The sequence below is a fragment of the Pantherophis guttatus genome, chromosome 10 (assembly GCF_059756535.1).
Source record: "Pantherophis guttatus breed Tessera chromosome 10, ASM5975653v1, whole genome shotgun sequence".
NCBI lineage: Eukaryota > Metazoa > Chordata > Lepidosauria > Squamata > Colubridae > Pantherophis > Pantherophis guttatus.
Window position 1 is genome coordinate 8,547,591 of NC_142072.1, and position 20,649 is coordinate 8,568,239.

Sequence of the window (20,649 nt, forward strand, 5' to 3'; positions counted from 1 at the left end):
GGAATTCCACCTCGAACGACATTCTAGCATCCGTTTCTACATTTGAGAAAAAAAAATTTTATTTGCTCCTAGGCAGCTTTTTTTCTGACCGCGGCATCACGCGTTTTCTTCCTCGGGCAGCAAAAACACTCGATTTTTGGTTTGATGTTTCTTAACAAAATGTTTCAACTTCAGCTTATTTTGAGACGTTCTCTGGTATCACCCCCCCTAACCTACTGTATGTCAAGTGGATGTACGTACATTTCCAGGTATTTAACTAATCACCAACTTAGGCCATATTGTGGTTTAATTGGAAATAACTATTTTATTTGCTCTGTTATGAATTACTTCAATGCCATTCAAAAACTCTGACTTGGAAAAAGGCTACATCAATAAAAAAAAAAGTTAGTGCCACATTGTTTGTACACATTGTGTATTAACAATGTGACCACAAGTTTGGCTACACCAATAAATACATAGTGGGGTAACAAAGTATCATAACTCCCCCCTCCTATATGTTAAAAGTAAACTTTTTTTAAAAAAAACCATAAGCTGAAAAGCAAAAATGTTCTGGATGTAATGCATTGATATAATGTTGTGTCGATGTAATGATGTATTTTGGTCCTATCTATAAAAGAAAGGATAACTCCAAATTGTGGGCACAGGATTTCAGCCCATCATGGATGTTACCTGCCACTAATTTTAGAGCAACAGGTCCATTAAAGGTGATAATAAGAGTAGAAGAATAGTGAAAGGTATAATAAAGAGGAGAAACTCCTTTTTCTTTGCCCAGTGTATCCAAACATGGTTGCAGAAAGTCAATATTTCATCATCTGATCTCATTGCTACGGTCCAATCAGGCTTCTGAACCAGAGATGTTGACTACAGGGCTTTTTCCTGATTTTGAGAGAATTTTCCTGTGGAAAGAAACAAAAAGCAATGGATGGAAGCTAATCAAGGAGAAAAACAACTTAGAACTAAGGAGAAATTTTCTGATAGTGAGAACAATTAATCAGTGGAACAACTTGCCTGCAGAAGTTGTGAATGCTCCAACGCTGGAAGTTTTTAAGAAGATGTTAGATAACCATTTGTCTGAAGTGGGTGTAGGGTTTCCTGCCTAAGCAGGGCGTTGGACTAGATGACCTCCAAGGTCCCTTCCAACTCTGTTATTCTATTCTATTCTAAAAAATGAAGATTTGCTTGACCTTCCTCCTTCAGTTTCTATCTATGGAGGTTATATGTTTGCAGTTCAGAGTTTGAATTGTCTCTTTTTTTTTCAACCTTTTCATTTTTAAATTAATTAATGAGTTTGGTCCTAAAATGAGATCAACAAAGAGGTCTTAATTGAAACCTCAGAGATCCAACTAACATATATGGCAAGTGATCCATAATCAGAACTTTGTTTCCATTTTTTTATTAATCCTTCAGGATTTGACCATTATTCAGGAAGGGTCATTTAATCCCTTGCCTCACCCTTATTTTCTGAATCTAACCCACACATACCCCCAAAATTATTTCCCTATAGTCAACAAGGAAACAAATGCTATGGGTTTCTGAGCAAGGTATTTTTTTAAAAAAAAACAAAAAATGCATTTGTCCTTGTGAACTCTTCCATAATTAAATGGAACATAATTAAATGTAACATTTGGAACACGGAACATTTAATTATTTGCACAGATATTCCACATTTGCTGGCTGAGGAATTCCTAAAAATTGTAGCAATCAACAAAACTGTGCAAGGCATGTATGATGTTAAATAAAAATGACTTGTATCACCTGAGCAAACTAAAGAGATTGGTCATCCCAAAGGAACCATCAAACTCAACCAGGGTGAAGGAAAACCATCTATGTATGAACCAAACTGGTGGAATGGAACCAACCCAAGTGAGGGCTCCACAAGTGAGTTGTAGAAAAGTCACCTTAGAAGAGGGGTAAACTAGGATTCCTTTCTCACCACCTTTTTTTCTCTTGGGTTTTATTTTCTATAACTGTCATGGCCCCATCAGAACCTGAGTCCGTGGAGGAGGACGAGCCGAAGCTGAGACTGTCAGAAGTCGAGGATGTGGCCTTGTTGCCTTCGGGGGAAAGTGGGGAAGAGCAGGACGAGGCAGCCCCGGGTTCCTTGGGCTAGGGATGGCTTGCCAGCAGAGACAAACAGGGGCAGGATGACCGAGAGAGGGGGGAAGAGAAGGAAGGCAGTGGAGATGAGGAGTGACGGAGCTTAGGTGATGAGCAACGACTGCCCCTCCTGATCCCTGAGCACAGAGAGTGGAGAGGAGGCGGGAACAGCACATGCCAACCTGACGACTTGGTAGGAAAGCACCCCACCCCTCTTCACAAGGCACACCTGGGAACTGAGACTTAAGAAGATGCCGTGGGGAGGGGAACTTGCTGGGAACAAATGCTGAAATCATGGAGTTTAGTGTGGCTTGCCGACGTTTGGAGTTTGTTGGATGTTTTGCCTCATTGCTGCCTTGTTCCTTTGCCTTGCTGGATTTCTTGCCATGAAGCCATCATGCTAACCGTGTTTGCTGGACTACTCACAGCCAGAGGCTGCTGGAAGTATGTGTGAGTGCTTTGCTCCGGGACTTGTCATAAACATGGCTGCGTTTGGGGGAAATCTGGGCCAAATAAAGGGGAATTTGAACTACCAGCTAGCTGTGTTGCCTCCATGCCTTGCTCTAGGTCTGTGATGGCAAACCTATGGCACGTGTTTCACAGGTGGCACGCGTAGCGATATCAGTGGGCACGTCAGCTCAGCTCTGGCGCACATGCATGTGCCAGCCAGCTGATTTTCGGGCCTTCTGGGCCCACCAGAAGTAGGGAAACAGGCTGTTTCCTGCCTCCGGAGGGCCTGGGGAGGTGGGGAAGGCCCTTTTTTTTTTCTCTCCTGGCTCCAGATCCTCTCTATGCATTTGGGGAGGGCAAAAACAGCCTTTCCCACTCCCTCAGAGGCCCACCAGAGGCCTGAAACAGCCCATTTCCAAACTCCCAACTCTCTAGGAGTCTCTGGAGGCTGGGGACGGCAAAAAAGTCACTTCCTGTCCCACCGGGAGTTGGGAAATGGGCCGTTTCAGGCCTTCAGAGGGCCTCCAAGGGAGTGAGAAAGGCTGTTTTCGCCCTCCCCAGATGCACAGAAAGGATCTAGAGCCAGGTGAGAAAGAAAAACGGGCCTACCGGGCCATCACGTGTCATGAGCGGAGTGGAGGGGGGGGGTTGTGCATGCATGCACAGGGCAGGACACATAGAATTATGGGTGTGGGCACACGTGCGTGTGAACCTCCTCCGCCCCCCCTCCTGGCACGCGATGGCAAAAAGGTTAACCATCACTGCCCTAGGTCATCACAATAACACTCATCTTTGAGTGCTAAATACCAACTTACCCATTGTTCTCAACTCCTGTTGTAGACCTTTTACACAGAATATTCTTTTTGCAGAACATCAAGAAGCCACACCGGCGCTTGTAATAACACAAGGCATCTATCAGCAAGAGGAGCACCAGTATTGCCAACACAATTGCTAAAATGCTGCCCCATCCCAAGCCTCCATCTGGAAGAAAAGAAGAACTTCTGCTTGAACTAACAGATGGAGAGATGATTGTAACATCAAACTTTTCTTCCAAAACTAGAGACAATAAAGGTACCACTAGCACCAGGGGCGGGTTCTACTTACCTTTACTACCGGTTTGCAACGGGGCAGCGCGCGCATGTTTGCTTCGCTTGTGCACGCATGCACTCTTCTGCGCATGTGCAGAAGCATTCTGATGACATCGGGGTTGTTGGGCGGAGCCTCCCGCCGGTTTTACTACCAGTTCTATAGAACCGGTGCGAACCAGGGGGCAACCCACTACTGACCAGCACTCTGTAACCCATGTACCCAAAAACACTGAAAAGAATTTCATTTGCTAAGTTATACCGAGTCTTATACATTTTAAGGGACAGGCATAAAAGAAAGGTAATGTCAGCATTCTGATGCTGACATAAAAAGACGAGGCTTGACTTTTCACCTACTTATTTCTCTGTAGATAAGATCCCCTAGGAGATGGGATGGCGGGGGGAACATTCCTGTGGGGTGAGGTCAGAAGCTGGGGAGACTGACTTGGAAGATGGCCAATGAGAAGATGAGAATTGGGGAACAGAAAGGGAAGGGTTTGGGGGTCAGAGGGTTAGTATCGGCTACGACGAAGTCGGGGCCACATCTGTCGTACTCAATAAATGGAATATTTCAGCAAAGATTAATTGTTTGGGAGTGCAATTTATTTGAGATGACATCGAAACCTGACAGGTAGGCTTAATGGGGAAACAACACTGTGCGTTTGCTAATTTTCTGAGTTTTTCCTTCCTTTCCCCAAAACAAAACAAAGACCAATTTATTTAATTGACTCAGAAAGTTTTAAGTTTAAATCTATGCTACGTCAATTTAAAGATTTACAGTACCTGGTTTTTTTTTAAAAAAAAAAAGTTCATGATTTCATTAAATATATACTTTGGGGTTGTTCCCTCTAGGTAAAATAGGTCACCTATTGACTAATTCAGTGACAGTGAAATTGACATCACATTTTGATTAATATTCTCCAGGATGTGACCTAGTTCCCCACCGGTGGCTCATCTAACTGTCATCATCTATACTCCAAACATAGGCCAAAAAGAGGGGGTGGAATGCAGAGGAAGAAAAAAAAACCCATGTAAATTCAAATGGCAGAAACATCCATCCAAAAACAGTAGGAAAAAATGGCAAATACCTTGCAAAATGACTCCTATTTTTAAGTGAAACAAGACCTTCTCTCAAACTGTCACTAAAAAGACTCTTGTTATAAATCTTGCACCACAAAGCTTACTGTGAGTTGAGGATACCATATATACTCATGGATAAGCCCCATCCATAGATAAGGCAATCCTTAACGTTTTCATAGGCTTTAATTTTCACAATAGGCTTATCTAAGGAAGACCCTTTTCTCTTGAAGTTTTAGTTAGAAATTTGAGAATTGGCTTACCTGCAAGTACAGATGAGATATATGAGTATTTTTTTTAAAAAAATATTATCATATATACTTGTGGATAAGCCAATGTCAGCCCTTTGAGATAGTCCAGATAAGAAGAATCAAGCATGAGTATTGTGTCAGGATATTGTGTGGCTTGCTGTCAGGGTTCCGAAGGATGCCCTAATTAAATCATGAGCCTTGAGCCAAGCTTCAAAAGAAATCCAGTTATTTATTAGGAGCTTCATGTCCACACGTTCCCAAGTGCAGCCAGCTCTGACCCCACGTAATTTATGCCCCAATCATGACCCTGTTTCCCTCCTCCCCCCAGGGTTTGTCATCAATCACATTCGCCAATGAAGCAATTTCGCGGGTTGTAGAGATCAGTCCCCTCCGACCGCTGTGGGTAACCCTGGGATATAGCCTTGAGAGAGATAAGTTTGGAATGTGCATCTGTCTTTGGCTGCTATGCCGTTTCATCAGGTTCCCATCCCCCTTGCTTATGGCAACTTGAGAGCAGGCCAGGGATGCTTTGTGAGTTGACATATTGGCACTATCTTTATCATAATATTACAGTAACAGAACCTTGCAACTCTGAATATATATCTCCACTTCACCTTTACAGTCTAAGAAACTAGGGAGGGTCTCTTCTAAGATGTTTGCCATGCCCTCCTTTCTTCTGCAGGCTCAACTGCCTTTTATCTGACCACTGCCTAGTAACACCTTATCTACAAGAAAATATGGTAGTCATTTTTACATCTTTACTTAAGCCACCTTAACATTCACAGAGAAAAGTCAATCTGTCAAAGCAATACACAACTCAGTGTATTGTAGTACAGTCCAGGGCAATGCATTGCAACACAATGCATTTAATAAAATTGTATAACACCACTATTTAATTAGGGTGATTTTTCCCAAAGAATCCTGGGGCCGTAGTTCAACCACAAGGCTGTTCAGAATTCTGTAGAGACACTGTGATGTTCTCACAGAATTACAGTTGCCAGAGTTCCTAGTGAGGACAGAAGGAAAGTTAAGTTATTTTTTTACATTTGCCAAATAGGTAGCCTGAATCCAATCTGACGGTTCACGAGTAAATATTGATCCTTCACCTTTTTCCAACGGAACGTTCTTCTTGGTGGTGCCCACTTCATTAGCAGCAGTTATAACGAGTTCTGGAATGTCCTCTTGCGAAGTTGGTGTAATCTTAACAACAAAATAATATTTAAAAATTAATGTCCCTTCTTAAAAACCACCCAATCTGCTATTAGAAAAATTCTTCACCAAATTAAGAGAGGCCAATTTAGGACTTTGCATACAACAGGGATAGGGAACCTTCTGCCCACAAGTCAAACCTTTCAAAAACAAACTTTTTTATGGTTACAGACCAGAATTAAATCTGTCCTTTGCCACCTGTCATAGTAGATCTCAGGTCTGGTTCCCCACCCTCCAAATATCTTAGTTTCTCAGCACTTTAAGGTGCTGCCTAATAAGAGATAGAGGCAGAAGAAGCAAGTTCCCAGGAACCATAGCTTCAAATGGTGCATTATCAGTGGTGCCATTCAGCCGGTTCTATCCGATTCGAGCAAACTGGTAGCGGTGGCTATGGGAGGCTCCGCCCAGACATCCTCACGTCCCGTTTTTGAAACTCTGCGCATGCGCACTCCATTCTGTGGGCGTGGCTTGATGGGGTGTGGCATGGCTTGGTGAGCGTGGCTTGGTGGGCATGGCAGGGGAAGGATACTGTAAAATCTCCATTCCCACCCCACTCCAGGGGAAGGTTACTGCAAAATCCCCATTTCCTCCCGATCAGCTGGGACTTGGGAGGCAGAGAATAGATGGGAGCAGGGCCAATCAGAAGTGGTATTTACCGGTTCTCTGAACTACTCAAAATTTCCACTACCGGTTCTTCGGAACTGGTCAGAACCTGCTGAATACCACCTCTGGCGCGCTCCCATTTGGGAACCGGTAGCGAAGGTAAGTAAATACCACCCCTGTGCCATATGTTTTGAAGGGAGGGGGGAATTGGTTCTCTAACAATGACTGCTTTTTCATTTTCACCATCATCTCTTATAAGTGCTCTACTCTGTGTTCACTGATTCTTTAGAGAGAGGTTCTGGTGAACCTCCTGAGTTTTCATTTTACACTTATAGAATACAATCTTCTCAGTAGATTTTAATGGACTGATGTTGCTTGTTTACTTAAGCCTTGGTGGTTCAGCGCTACAGATCAGGTTGGTCAACTAAATGCTAAAAAAGGAAGTTTGATCATTGGCATCTAGCCAACAGGATCAGAGTGCCTACAAACAGCCGCCGCTGGTGGTGGCAAGAGCTGATTATGTAGAAAACTTCGTTAATTCAGAAAATTGGATTATAATTAACGAATGAGAGCATCAGGCTGGCAAGACCATAAGTTTTCCAAATCTAGTTAGAGCAACAGCAAAATAACCATTTTGGAATGCACAATGGAGACATAGAAGGCTACGAAATTAGATATGCTAATCACAGAAAAAGATAGAAGGAGGGAAAGAAGGAGGGAAAGAAAGAAAGAAAGAAAGAAAGAAAGAAAGAAAGAAGGAAGGAAGGAAGGAAGGAAGGAAGGAAGGAAGGAAGGAAGGAAGGAAGGAAGGAAGGAAAAAAGAGTTGATTCCAGAGATTGGGAACAGTTTAGAAAGCAAGAAGCAGCCTGTACTCAGGATACATGCTAAGAAAATAGTACAAATTTTGTCAGAATTTGGGAAGTGTTGAAATAAAGACTCTTGAAAAAGTCATCATGGAAAGGGGAAGAAATGACTTAATCATAAATAGGATCATTAATCAATGTTTTTCATTTCTTTCCCTATTCAAAGATATTTAGTATGGCAGTATAAAGATGACTCAAGTCTTGGCAAGTTCACCAAATGTCATGTCTCACCTCAAAGAGGAACAAATATCTATTTTGGTTCTGCGCTATCATTTTGATGGCATCATCTTCAAAAATCTTCTCCTTCCAAGCAATGGAGACAGAAGGTGAGGGGTTAGCCAGGATGGTGAAGTTGACTTGAATGGGATTCCCAGTCTGAGTGACCAAAGGTACACTTGTAAGGAGCTCTATTTTAGGAGCAACTGAATGGGAGGACAGAAATATATACTGAAATATGTCATGAATTTTATATTTGGGTTTATACATTGCCTTAGGCAATAAATTATGGTTTACAAGCCACTTAGACTATGGTTTCTAAAGCGTACAACAAGAAGAACTTCAAATTGGTTGGAGTAAAAGGAATGGAGTAGTCATAAACAAAATCTTTATTATTTGAGGGGGGTCTTTTTTTAACCTTGATAAATAATATTGTGGAGATGTTGAAATTAAACTCAAAAATTTACACTTCTTATCATGAAAACAACTCAGGGTTCTGTACTCTGCTCAGAATCTCTTCTTGGTGTTATACTGAGCATCAGTGGTATAATTTCAGTAATTATCTGTAGCTATGACCTATTTTTTAACCTGTTTTCAATTTCTAAAAAGTACGGGAAGTCAGGGGCAGGTGTAAACTTTTCACCTCTGGGTTTTTTTAAAATCTGCCTGCAATATTCAGAACAATCTTCAAAGATTCAGAGGAAGCAATCTTTCTGTGAGAATGAGGAAGGCTGGGTGATGCTGGCAAGTTTCCCCACAAGAAGTCAACCACAACACAGTGGAAGTGTTGTCAGAGTGAGAGTGAAAACGAAAACCGTCTCACTAACTCACTAATTTATAGCCAACTTCTCTCAAAGAGGTGAAAATAATTCCCGGTTGTTCTAAGTGTAGCCATTGTGTTTATTTATTTCAAGCAGTGCTTTCTTTTAAAAATAAAATAAAATACTATCAATAAATGGGGAGAGATTTATTAGAGTTAAGCAATTCATGTTCAATATGACATTGATATAAGATTAGCCATGCTAAACAAAGCATAAACAAAGAATTATTTTTATAATTAAGAAAAAGAAGCATGGTTTTCTTTAGTGCGATTACAACCTCCACTATATTCTAATGCAAAATCAGGTTTCTCAATTTTCATTAGACTTTACTCATTTCAACATAATAGAGGTGGCACACGTAGCCATATTGGTGGGCACGCAAGCTCGGCCCTGGCGTATATGCATGCATCGGCCAGCTGATTTTCGGGCCTACTGGGGCCACCAGAAGTAGGGAAAAAGGCTGTTTCCTGCCTCCGGAGGGCTTCGGGTGGTGGTGGGGAAGGCCCATTTTTCTCTCCCCCCAGCCTCCAGAGCCTTTCAGGGAGTCTGGGGAGGGCGAAAACGGCCTTCATGGAAAATGGCAGGAAAATGGCCTTAATGCTTTCAAATCAGTCAACACTGATTTGAAAGCATTAAAAAAAACAACCTACCAATAGAAAAATCAGTGCTCCCTAAAGTGGTATAGTGCCATGAGACAGAAAAAAGAGAACTTACATTTAATGTTGAGTGTAAAATTTGCAAAAGCTACTTCATTGCGTTCTTCAATGGTTGCCTCACAAATGTAAATACCAGCATCGGATGATTGGGTATTCTCTATCAGAAGCTTCCCATTTTCAACAAATAGTTGCCCTGTAAACCACAAAAGAAATGGCTGTGATAATTAAATCTGTCTCTAATGCGATTTGCAGTCCCAGGCAGTCTTGAGGCTAAATGAAACCCATCAAACTTTATGTAAAAAGGTAAAGGTTCCCCTCGCACATATGTGCTAGTCGTTCCTGACTCTAGGGGGTGGTGCTCACCTCCGTTTCAAAGCCGAAGAGCCAGCGCTGTCCGAAGATGTCTCCGTGGTCATGTGGCCGGCATGACTAAATGCCAAAGGCGCATGGAACGCTGTTACCTTCCCACCAAAGGTGGTCCCTATTTTTCTACTTGCATTTTTTACGTGCTTTCGAACTGCTAGGTTGGCAGAAGCTGGGACAAGTAACGAGAGCTCACCCCGTTACATGGCACTAGGGATTCGAATTGCTGAACTGCCGACCTTCCGATCGACAAACACAGTGTCTTAGCCACTGAGCCACCGCGTCCCTTCAAACTTTATGTAACCACAACTAATTAGAAACAAGAACTAGTTTCCTTTATTTTGAGGACTCCCCAAAACACAACAACTATATAACGTATGTGCTTTCTGAATCTATTTCAGAGAGGTTTAGGCATGGAGTGGGATCAGTCACTTTTGTGAATGACCTATGGCAGAACTTGAAAGGGGTGTGTGCAACCTGACTTTCCTGCTCAGCCATAGCTTCTGAAGCCACTGATCATGAAGTCCTTCTGGATCACCTGTGATGTTCAGAAGTATTAGGGCAGTGTTTCTCAACCTTGGTAGCTTGAAGATGGGTGGACTTCAACTCCCAGAATCCCCCAGCCAGCAGCGCTGCTGGCTGGGGGATTCTGGGAGTTGAAGTCCACCCATCTTCAAGCTACCAAGGTTGAGGAACACTGTATTAGGGGCACCATTTTGCAGTGATTTCCCCATCCCCAACCCCTTCTTGAGTTGGTAGTTTCAATCAGCTTGTGTAATGAAGCAGAAGCTGATACCAGGCACAAAAACAACACAGCAAAATCCAAACGAGTCCAATCCTTTATTTGCTTACACCTAATGGACAGAATCCTGCCAAATTAAAGCTTTTTAACTGTCCAGATCTATCCCGAGAGATTCTATAGTGTGCCTATCCCAAACTTCTTCCCCCTTCCCCCCCTCCCCCCATCCAGCACGGGACTGTGCCGTTTCTGAATTTGGGTGTTTGTATGGAATATATTGCTTTCTTCCTGGGAAAGCTGTGTGCTGCCACGATTCCCTCTACTGCTTCTTCAGGTGCACAATCCATCACAGTTGGGCCCTCAGTGTAGAGAAGCAGAGATGTGGCCTTGAAAAGGGAATTTAGTGATTACTGTGTAAACATCCATTTAACCTGGCGACTCCCAGGGGGAGGGCCTTCTCTGTGGGGGCTCCAACCCTTTGGAATGAACTGCCCCTGGTGATACGGAATATCCCTGATCTCCGTGCTTTCCGCCGTGCCCTCAAGACTCTGATGTTCCAACAGGCGGGGCTAAACATACGAACATGTGAATGATTTTTTAAATGTTATCTAATTCTGGGTTTTATTTAATTGACCAAACTAAGTAATAATTTTAATTAGCAATTTTATGATGTTTGTGTGTCTATATTTTTCTTGACTGTACACCGCCTTGAGTCCTACGGGAGAAAGGCGGTATAGAAATATAATAAATAAATAAATAAATAAATAAATAAATAAATAAATAAATAAATAAATAAATAAATAAAACCTGGATAGACAGGAAAGGGTGAAGAAAAAACTCGTGATTGCCCCACTTTGATTGTCTTCCATGTAAGGGAGATTATCAGACTTTCAAAATTGTGTTATTATACCCTGTAATCAGGGGTGGGATTCAGCTGGTTTGGACTGGTTCAGATGAACCAGATGCTAATTTTACATCTGGTTCGCCGAACTGGTAGTTGCAAGGACTGACTGGCCCCGCCCACGCCACCCCTCCCCTCCCAGGAGTCTCCACGCAGCCTGTTTTGGATGCCAGGTAAGTGCAGTGTCCGTGCGGAGACTCTGGGAGGGCAAAAAATGGGCCTCCTGAAAGTTCAGGAAGTCCAGAAACAGGCCTGTTTCTGGCCTCTAGAGAGCCTCTGGATCCCAGAGGAGGCCGTTTTTGCCCTCCCAGAGGCTTGAAGAAAACCTCCAGAACTTGGGGAGGGTGAAAATGCCCCCCCCACCACCACCATGGTGCAGGAGGCTGAGTAGGCCACACTCACCATGGCCATGCCTACTCAGCAACCAGGCAGAGATCCAGTTGCTAAAATTTTTGAATCCCACCCCTACCTGTAATAATAGTTTCATAAACTCAATCCTTTCTCTATTTCATTTAGCATTTACATGGAGATTTAGAGAGAGATCTTCTGATATCCCAGAGATTGGTACATCAGTATGTTGCTGATACCCAACTATACATCTCCAGCCTGGGGCAAATGTGTAATGTAGTGAAAGTCTCTACTCCAGCTGAGAGGATCTGGATGGGGAGAAGTATAAATAATGAAATAAATTAAAAATGGCTAAAACTTTTTTAAAGGAGGAGGAGGAGGAAGAAGAGACAAAATTCATCCTCCAAAATATGAGAAAATGTAGAAAATCCTGGTTTCACGTAATGTAGAATAGCCATGGACGTTTTCTAGATTTATCAAATTCAGGATGGTCTTTACCCTCTCCAAAAATATGACTTGTTGTCTCTCACCACAAAAACATTGTCCCTTCTGTTAAATAGAGATACCCATAAACAATCTCATACTCACTTTCCTTAATATTTCTGATGTCCTGGTTTCCAAAAATCCATCTAATAGTTGGCGTTGGTATTCCTTTGACCAGACAGCTGAATTCTACATTTTGGCCCTCATGAACTTCCTTCACAAGATCCATTGTGTTCACAAATGTAGGTCTCTCTGCAGATCAAAGGCAGAGGTTAGAAAACAAGAAGCAGTGAAAGAATGACTATGGATGGTCTACCTCAACAAGGTGCTTCACCTTAAGGCAGTCCATCATTTCAGGATGCAATAAAGACCATTAAGCCACTATGAACTGACACTCTATTTTGAAAGTGTTCCCTTATGTTTTGTGTGACACCTAGACTTCAACAATTGTTCAAAAAGTGAATGTCTTTTCTGAACAGTGAGAATGAAAACTTGGAAGTCAAGAAGAAACTAAAATTCCTTGAGTAGATAAGAAACCATTAAAGAGTCTTTCTTTCTTACTGGGAAAAAAAAAGTCAAGATTATTACATCAGTCATATGATATGAGCCGTGGTGGTGCAGTGGTTGGAAGGCAGTACTGCAGGCTACTTCTGCTGACTGCCTGCAATTTGGCAGTTCGAATCTCACCAAGCTCAAGGCTGACTCAGCCTTCCATCCTTCTGAGGTCGTTAAAATGAGGAGCCAGATTGTTGTTGGGGGCAATAGGCTGACTCTGTAAACCGCTTAGAGAGGGCTGTAAAGCATTGTGAAGCGGTATATAAGTCTGCTATTGCTATTACAGCAATCATCTTGACTTTTTCAACCCTGCCTCTGATGGGTGCCCTAGTGTTTGCCCAACATTCTGAATCAAATCAATGTATTTCATTTAGTTGTATTACTGTCGTGAGACAAGTAATATTAAAGAGGCACACGTTCAGTCCTTTGCTTATTTGTTTGATATGCTACCTGACTCCAACAATTCTTAAGAGGAAAGAAATGAAATAAAAAGATAAGAACTGAATTCAGAATAGAATAGAATAGAATAGAATAGAATAGAATAGAATAGAATAGAATAGAATAGAATAGAATAGAATAGAATAGAATAGAATTCTTTATTGGACAAATGTGTGATTGGACACACAAGGAATTTGTCTTCGGTGTATATGTTCTCAGTGTACATAAAAAGACAAGATACATTTGTCAAGAATCATAAGGTACAACACTTAATGATAGTCATAGGGTACAAATAAGCAATTGAATCTTACTAGGAAACAATCAATATAAATCATAAGGATAGAGCAACAAGTTACCGTCATATAGTCATAAGTGGGAGGAGATGAGTGATAGGAATGATGAGAAGACTAATACCCTGTTTCCCCCAAAATAAGACATCCCCTGATAATAAGCCCAATCAGGCTTTTCAGCGCATGGCAATAAGGCCAAGCGCTTATTTCAGGGTTCAAAAAAATGTAAGACAGGGTCTTATTTTCGACGAAACATGGTAGCAATAGTAATGCAGCCTTAATGAATAGTTTGACAGTGTTGAGGTAATTATTTGTTTAGCAGAGTGATGGTGTTCGGGAAAAAACTGTTCTTGTGTCTAGTTGTTCTGGGGTGCATTGCCCTATAGCGTCGTTTTGAGGGTAGGAGTTGAAACAGTTTATGTCCAGGATGTGAGGGATCTGTAAATATTTTCACAGCCCTCTTTTTGACTTGTGCAGTATACAGGTCCTCCATGGAAGGCAGGTTGGAAGCCATTGTTTTTTCTGCAGTTCTAAATATCCTCTGAAGTCTGTGTCTGTCCTGTTGGGTTGCAGAACCAAACCAGACAGTTATAGAGGTATATAAATGAAGAAGAAAATGTTGGGACAACCCACTAACTATATTTACCACTGCGTAATCTGTAACCTTTTAAAGTAAGACAAAACTTAATAACTTTATATACAGTAAGTGACGGATTTTTCTATAGACTAAAACAGAAAATACAGAACAGTTAGCAGCAGATGCCAACAATTTAGCTAGGAAGAGGACACTGGGTGTGGTCCACACTTGCTGTAGGAAAAGAAATATAGAAAGAGGTGAGCTAAAGATTCTCCTTCAATCTCCTTGAATCTTGAATCTGCGAGGTCGCATGTTATCTTCCTTGGCATGCTCTGGAAACGCATCAAAATAAAAATGCTCTTAATATGTTCTGTGGTTCTAGAGAAATTAAGACACTAGTGTCCATGAAAGCAGAATTAATGGACTGCACTGCATTTTACTGTTTGTTTTTTTTTAGCTTTGTTCTCTCCACCATTTTGTCCACTGTCCCATTTTGGGTCTCAGCTACTAATCAATTTTGGGTTTCATTCTGCAGATGTATTCTATATCCCACTGAAGCCTCTTTCAGGATGCTCAAATAAATATTACTTACGGATCACGTGGATTTCAATTTGATTCGTAACAGTTTTTTCAAAGTCAAATTCTCCAACGCACTTGAAATTCCCACCCTGATCTGGGCTAGTGAGAGTCATCTCCAGCCCCTTGGATGTTTCATCAATCACCTTCACCCAGTAGGGCTTGGAATCCTCTTCAATTTCATTCCCTTCGGGATCAATCCAAGTCAGAGACACTTGGACTCCTCCACCTCCTCTCACTGGCAAATCAAAAAATTGAAAAAGGCACAGTTAACATAGCATGGACGGTAAAGGTCATATTGCTTCATATCACTTCAAGAATGTACTTGGCCTTCTCTCAAAACTATGGAAGTTTGTCCCAGTGCTTCCAAAAGAAAATGTTTCTGCACCTGTGCAGTGCACACAAGTAGAGGAGACCTCAGAAGCAGTGGGGAAATTCAAATTTTTTTTACTACTGGTTCTGTGGGCATGGTTTGCTGGGCATGGCTTGGTGGGCGTCGCAAGGGAAGGATACTGCAAAATCCCCATTCCCTCCCTACTCCCAGGGGAAGGATACTGCAAAATCTCCATTCCCACCCCACTCTGGGCCAGCCAGAGTCTGACTCCCTCTTCTTTGTGGCAGCCCCTGAGATATTTGAAGACTGCTATCATGTCTCCCCTAGTCTTTCTTTTCATTAAACTAGACATACCCAGCTCCTGCAACTGTTCTTCATATGTTTTAGCCTCCAGTCCCCTATGCACTTACCTTTGCATAAAAAATATGCCTGTGTATTCAATTCCACATTCCCATTTATAGGAATAATTTCCAGAGATTCCTTGGCACCCTGTACAGCCCCTTGGGAGAGAGAGAAAAAATACCAGTGAAAAACTTCCATAAAAATCTTATTTTTCTGATAATAATGAGTAAAACCATCTCAATAAATGAGACAATATTTTTTTTCTAAAGATATTCAAAGGACTGCTACTGAAGACCACAGTTGGCAGTAAAGTAATCTTGTAGGATCTCCACCAGGGGTGAAATCCAGCAGATACTGACAGGTTCTGGAGAACTGGTAGTGGAAATTTTGAGCAGTTTGGAGAACTGGCAAATACCGCCTCTGGCTGGCCCCAGAGTAGGGTGGGAATGGAGATTTTGCAATATCCTTCCCCAGGAGTGGGGAGGGAATGGGGATTTTGCAGTATCCTTCCCCTGCCATGCCCACCAAGCCACGCCCACAGAACCGGTAGTAAAAAAAATTGGATTTCACCACTGATCTCCACTCCCTAAAGCAGGTAGGAGACATACAGAGAAGTGGATAAGAGCCAGGGTTCAACAGAAATTGAACTTAAATTTAAAATTTAAAAATTAATTATCAAATGCAATGTAGAGTAATTTTGCACAATCACTTTAAAAAGTATAGCTCATCAATTATTCCTGAGGACTATACCAAGCTTTCAGAGATCCAGGTGTTCTGGAGGCATGATATTTTGCAACTGGTTGTAAACTGTGATTTGCAATCTGTACTAAGCAAACTTTACAACCAAGCATTCATGTGGGATAGCAATAATATTTTTTAGATTACCACCGGATTTTTGTTACTGGGTATAATACCCATACTTAATAGAATAGAATAGAATAGAATAGAATAGAATAGAATAGAATAGAATAGAATAGAATAGAATAGAATAGAATAGAATAGAATAGAATAGAATAGAATTCTTTATTGGCCAAGTGTGATTGGACACACAAGGAATTTGTCTTTGGTGCATATGCTCTCAATGTACATAAAAGGACAAGATACATTCATCAAGAATCATAAGGTACAATGCTTAATGATAGTCATAGGGTACAAATAAGCAATCAAATCATACTAGGAAACAATCAATAGCAATATAAATCATAAGGATACGAGCAACAAAGTTACAGTCATGCAGTCATAAGTGGGAGGAGATGGGTGATAGGAACGATGAGAAGACTAATAGTAATAGTAATGCAACTATTAGTGAATAGTTTGACAGTGTTGAGGGAATTATTTGTTTAGCAGAGTGACGGCGTTCGGGAAAAAACTGTCCTTGTGTCTAGTTGTCTTGGTGTGCAGTGCTCTATAGCGTTTTTTGAGGGTAGGAGTTGAAACAATTTATGTCCAGGAATGCGAAGGGTCTGTAAATTATCCAATTTTTAATGAGAAAAAGAAATGAAACATTTATCTGTGTATTTTAGCCCCTATGGCTTGGAATATAGCTAGTGTGACCAGATGTTAACTTCTAACTTCGCACAATATTTATATGTGTCTTTTTTTTTACTCAAAATATTTGGAAGACAAACAAAATATATTTTATCAGGTATTGCAGAATGCTCTAGATGCCAACACAAAAATATCTATATAGGATTATAGGTTTAATGTGGAAACTTCTCCTACAGAAATTGCATTCCACAGAAATGACTATTTTGGAACGAATATGCTTTAGGGGAGAGAGAGGGGAAACAAAAATGGGAAACAGACTAACAAATCTGATAAGCAATGGGAAACAACAGCCTTGGTAGTACAGTGGTCTAAAGCACCCTGTTATTAAGACCAGCTGCCTGCAATTACTGCAGGTTCGAATCTCGCCAGGCTCAAGGTTGACTCAGCCTTCCATCCTTTCTAAGGTAGGTAAACTGAGGACCCGGATTGTGTGGGCAATAAGCTGACTTTGTATAAATATACAAAAGGATGAAAGCTATTGCTTAGCACATTGTAAGCCACCCTGAGTCTCCGGAGAAGGGTGGCATATAAATCAATTTTTTTAAAAAAATAGAAGATTCCCCCCCCCCAAAATCCAGGTATTGCATCTTTAAAGGTAGCACACCCTGTATTAACTATGGCTTCTCTCTAAACACTTGGGAATTCTCCTGATTACAGCAGATTCTGATGTCAACATTTGTGTTCTCCAAAATTATTTTTTTCTCCAGAAATTAGTTTAGTTGGCTGGAAGTATCTGACTATCCCAGGAGGCACTAGATCTACCATGGATGAATCCAGACGAGAAGATCCAAAGATTCAGAGATATACCAACCTTCTCAACAACCATCTGTAGAGATTCTCAGTCATCCAGGTCATGATTGTCCCAAAAGTGCTTTTTCAGGAGGCAACTGGACTTTCTTGTTTTTTTTCTTTGAAGACATTTTGCTTCTCATCCAAGAAGCTTCTTCGGCTTTGACAGGATAGTGGGGAATGGAAAGATTTATATTCCTTGCAGGCAGCTGGTCATCTGTAGAGATTCTCAGTCATCCAGGTCATGGTTGTCCCAAAATTGCAGACTACAGGAACCAGGAGCACTACTCAGGTGACCCTGAGGACACAGATAAACCTCCAAGTGCTTCAACGACTCTCTAAAAGGATTCAAACGACCAGCTATCTGCAAGGGATATGAATCCTTCCATTCCCCACCATCCAATCAGAGCTGAAGAAGCTTCTTGGATGAGAAGCAAAACATCTTCAAAGAAAAAACAAGGAAGTCCAGTGCCTCCTGAAAAAGCACCTTTGGGACTTTTCAACAACCTTAAGCAAGCTCTTAAGAACAGAAATTTTAAAAGGCGGGGGAGGTGTAACATAAGGGACCTGGAACCACAGAAAAATGATACTGCTGGATGAAGAAATTGCAATTATATGCCACCTAGCTACTCTTTTGACTGCACAAACTCCTTCTTTTTTTTTCTTTTTTTTCTATTTGATTTATATGCTGCCCTTCTCCAAAGACTCAGGGAGGCTTACAATGCACTAAGCAATAGCCTTCATTCTTTTGTATATTTATACAAAGTCAGCTTATTGCCCCCACAAACTGGGTCCTCAATTTACCTACCTTAGAAAGGATGGAAGGCTGAGTCAACCTTGAGCCTTGGCGAGATTCGAACCTGCAGTAATTGCAGGCAGCTGGTCTTAATAATCAGCTTAATAACAGGGTGCCTTAGACCACTGTACTACCAAGGCTCTTCTGTCTTTATATCAGTCTTCTTTGCCCTCGATGTAAACCAGCTCCCATCACCTTTCCAAGCAACATGGAATTCGTTGCTTGGGGAACATAGGAGTCATAGTTCAAACACATCTGCCAGGAATCTGGTCTAGACAGGCTGCCTTGGCTTAATCCACTGAGAATGAAATGGATTCAGACCATTTTTCTCCAAGCACTGAGGTGCTGGATTTTAGATGTGCCCCTACCAAAATTCCTCCCTCCCCCTCTTTCAGAATTCTTGGCCTTGGGCATCTTACCTGCTGCAAAAATGAAAATGAGAAAATGTTCTGCTCCCATCTCAGTGGGGTGGGCTAGGATTCAGAATTGGACTTCTTCCTTGGCACCAGCAATCTGAAAGGATTCCTGGACCCTGGGAAGTTTATAAAGAGACCCTCCTCCCTCTTACCTCCCTTTCTGTCTCCCCTCCTCCCTGTCGTGTATCTCTATGTCTGCAGAGGAGGAAAAGGAAAGAGGAAATTAAGTTGGGAGGGGGGAAAAGATAGAGGAAAGGAAGGTCTATAAATTGTGTGTCTATAGGTGGGTGTGTCTCTCCATGGGTGTATTTGTGTCATGGGTGTGTGCCTGTTGAATACTCCCTACTTGTGCCTTTATTTACGTCGCATATGCATTTGCACAGGTTTTTTTTAATCATCTTTCGGGGTAACTGCATTCTAGAACTCCACAGGCCAGCTTTTCTCTTTGATTTACAATTGTAGAAAGTACAAGGTACTTTTAAGGAGCCTGGATAGCTCAACAGGCAGAGCACTGTAATTTAACACCCGCTGTCTGCAATTAAAGTAAGATCGAATCTCGCCAGGCTCAAGGTTGACTCAGCCTTCCATCCTTTCTAAGGTAGGTAAATTGAGGACACAGTTTGTGGGGGCAATAAGCTGACTTTGTATAAATATACTAAAGTATGAAGGCTATTGCTTAACGCATTGTAAGCCGCCCTGAGTCTCCAGAGAAGGGCGGCATATAAATCAAATTAAAAAAAAAGAAAAAGTTAGCACCCATCCCTCTCCTAGAAGAATGAAATATTTTGAGAAATATTTAAAAAAGGCAGAATGTTATATTTCCCTGCATGAGAAATAGAGAAACATGCTCTTGGAAAACAGCCCCCACCTTCCGTGATAGCCCACAGCAGATGTCAGCACTTAAGAGGTAAAGAGATAGCTAGCTCTATTCATAAGCAAATTCCCTGCAGCAAGGTCTGAACAAAAGTAAGGATTAGCCCTCAGCCACAATAGGAAATGCCCAACAAGCCCCTTCATTGCATCAGCCAAACTTCAACCAAACCTGGGAGCTGAGACAACCTACAGAGCCAGCTACGACCCCGACAAGTTCATTCTTCATTGATTTCCAGCAATACTCAAGCATCTCTTAATCCACTTCATTTCCCTCAATTTTTCCATAAACCATGAAGAACGACAGGAGAGAGGCCACATAGGTATGATATACATTAAGCTCAGGGGTGGGCTTCAAAAATTATAGCAAGGGGTTCTCTGCCTGGTTGCTGGGTGGGCGTGGCCATGGTGGGAATGGCCATGGTGAGCGTGACCTAGTCAGCCTCCAGCAACACAGGGGGGGCTCTCCCCAGGTTCTGGAGGCTTTCCTTGAGCCTCCCGGAGGGCGAAAACGGCCTCCCCAGGCTCCGTAAGCCCTCTGAACATCCGATAGGCCCGTTTTTCATCCTTCCCGAGCCTCCGCATATGCCCTGCACTTACCTACATCTAAAACGGGCCACGTGGGGACTCCTGGGAGGGGCAGGGCGGGCAGGGCGGGGCCAGCCAGTGGGATTTGGGGGTTCTCCAAACTGCACAGAATCTTAGCTAGAGGGTCTCCCAAACCCCTGCGAACCCCCAGCAGCCCCACCCCTGATTAAGCTGCAACAAAAGTCTCTGTACAGGTTTTTTTCAAAGGCAGGACAGAGTCATAGATACATTCTGATCCCCTTTGACTTGGATGTTCCCGCAAACGGCGGCATTACAGCACAGCAAGTGGTTCATTTCTCCTTCCCTTAGTCTGAACAAGGATTTATTACCTGAGTGAGTCACACACCACCCTCAATCACGCCATAGC

The 20,649-nt window shown here is 42.1% G+C and overlaps 1 protein-coding gene across 2 annotated transcripts; it reads right to left on the reverse strand.

Moving 5' to 3' along the window:
• Positions 1 to 278: 278 nt before the first annotated feature.
• On the reverse strand, positions 279 to 19,009 carry LOC117669259 (neural cell adhesion molecule 1-like). Of its 2 annotated transcripts, XM_034423559.2 has the most exons (9): positions 18,828 to 19,009; positions 15,344 to 15,433; positions 14,616 to 14,837; positions 12,269 to 12,415; positions 9,388 to 9,522; positions 7,868 to 8,058; positions 6,067 to 6,160; positions 3,363 to 3,528; positions 279 to 896 (listed from the first exon to the last, which is right to left on the reverse strand). In XM_034423559.2, the coding sequence occupies exons 1-9, from the start codon at positions 18,865 to 18,867 to the stop codon at positions 836 to 838; spliced, it is 1,146 nt and encodes a 381-aa protein (XP_034279450.1). In that variant the 5' UTR covers positions 18,868 to 19,009; the 3' UTR covers positions 279 to 835. The 2 variants fall into 2 exon arrangements, with proteins under 2 accessions (XP_034279450.1, XP_034279451.1); XM_034423560.2 differs by lacking the exon at positions 3,363 to 3,528 and having other exon boundaries at positions 18,828 to 18,931.
• Between the last annotated feature and the right edge of the window lie 1,640 nt (positions 19,010 to 20,649).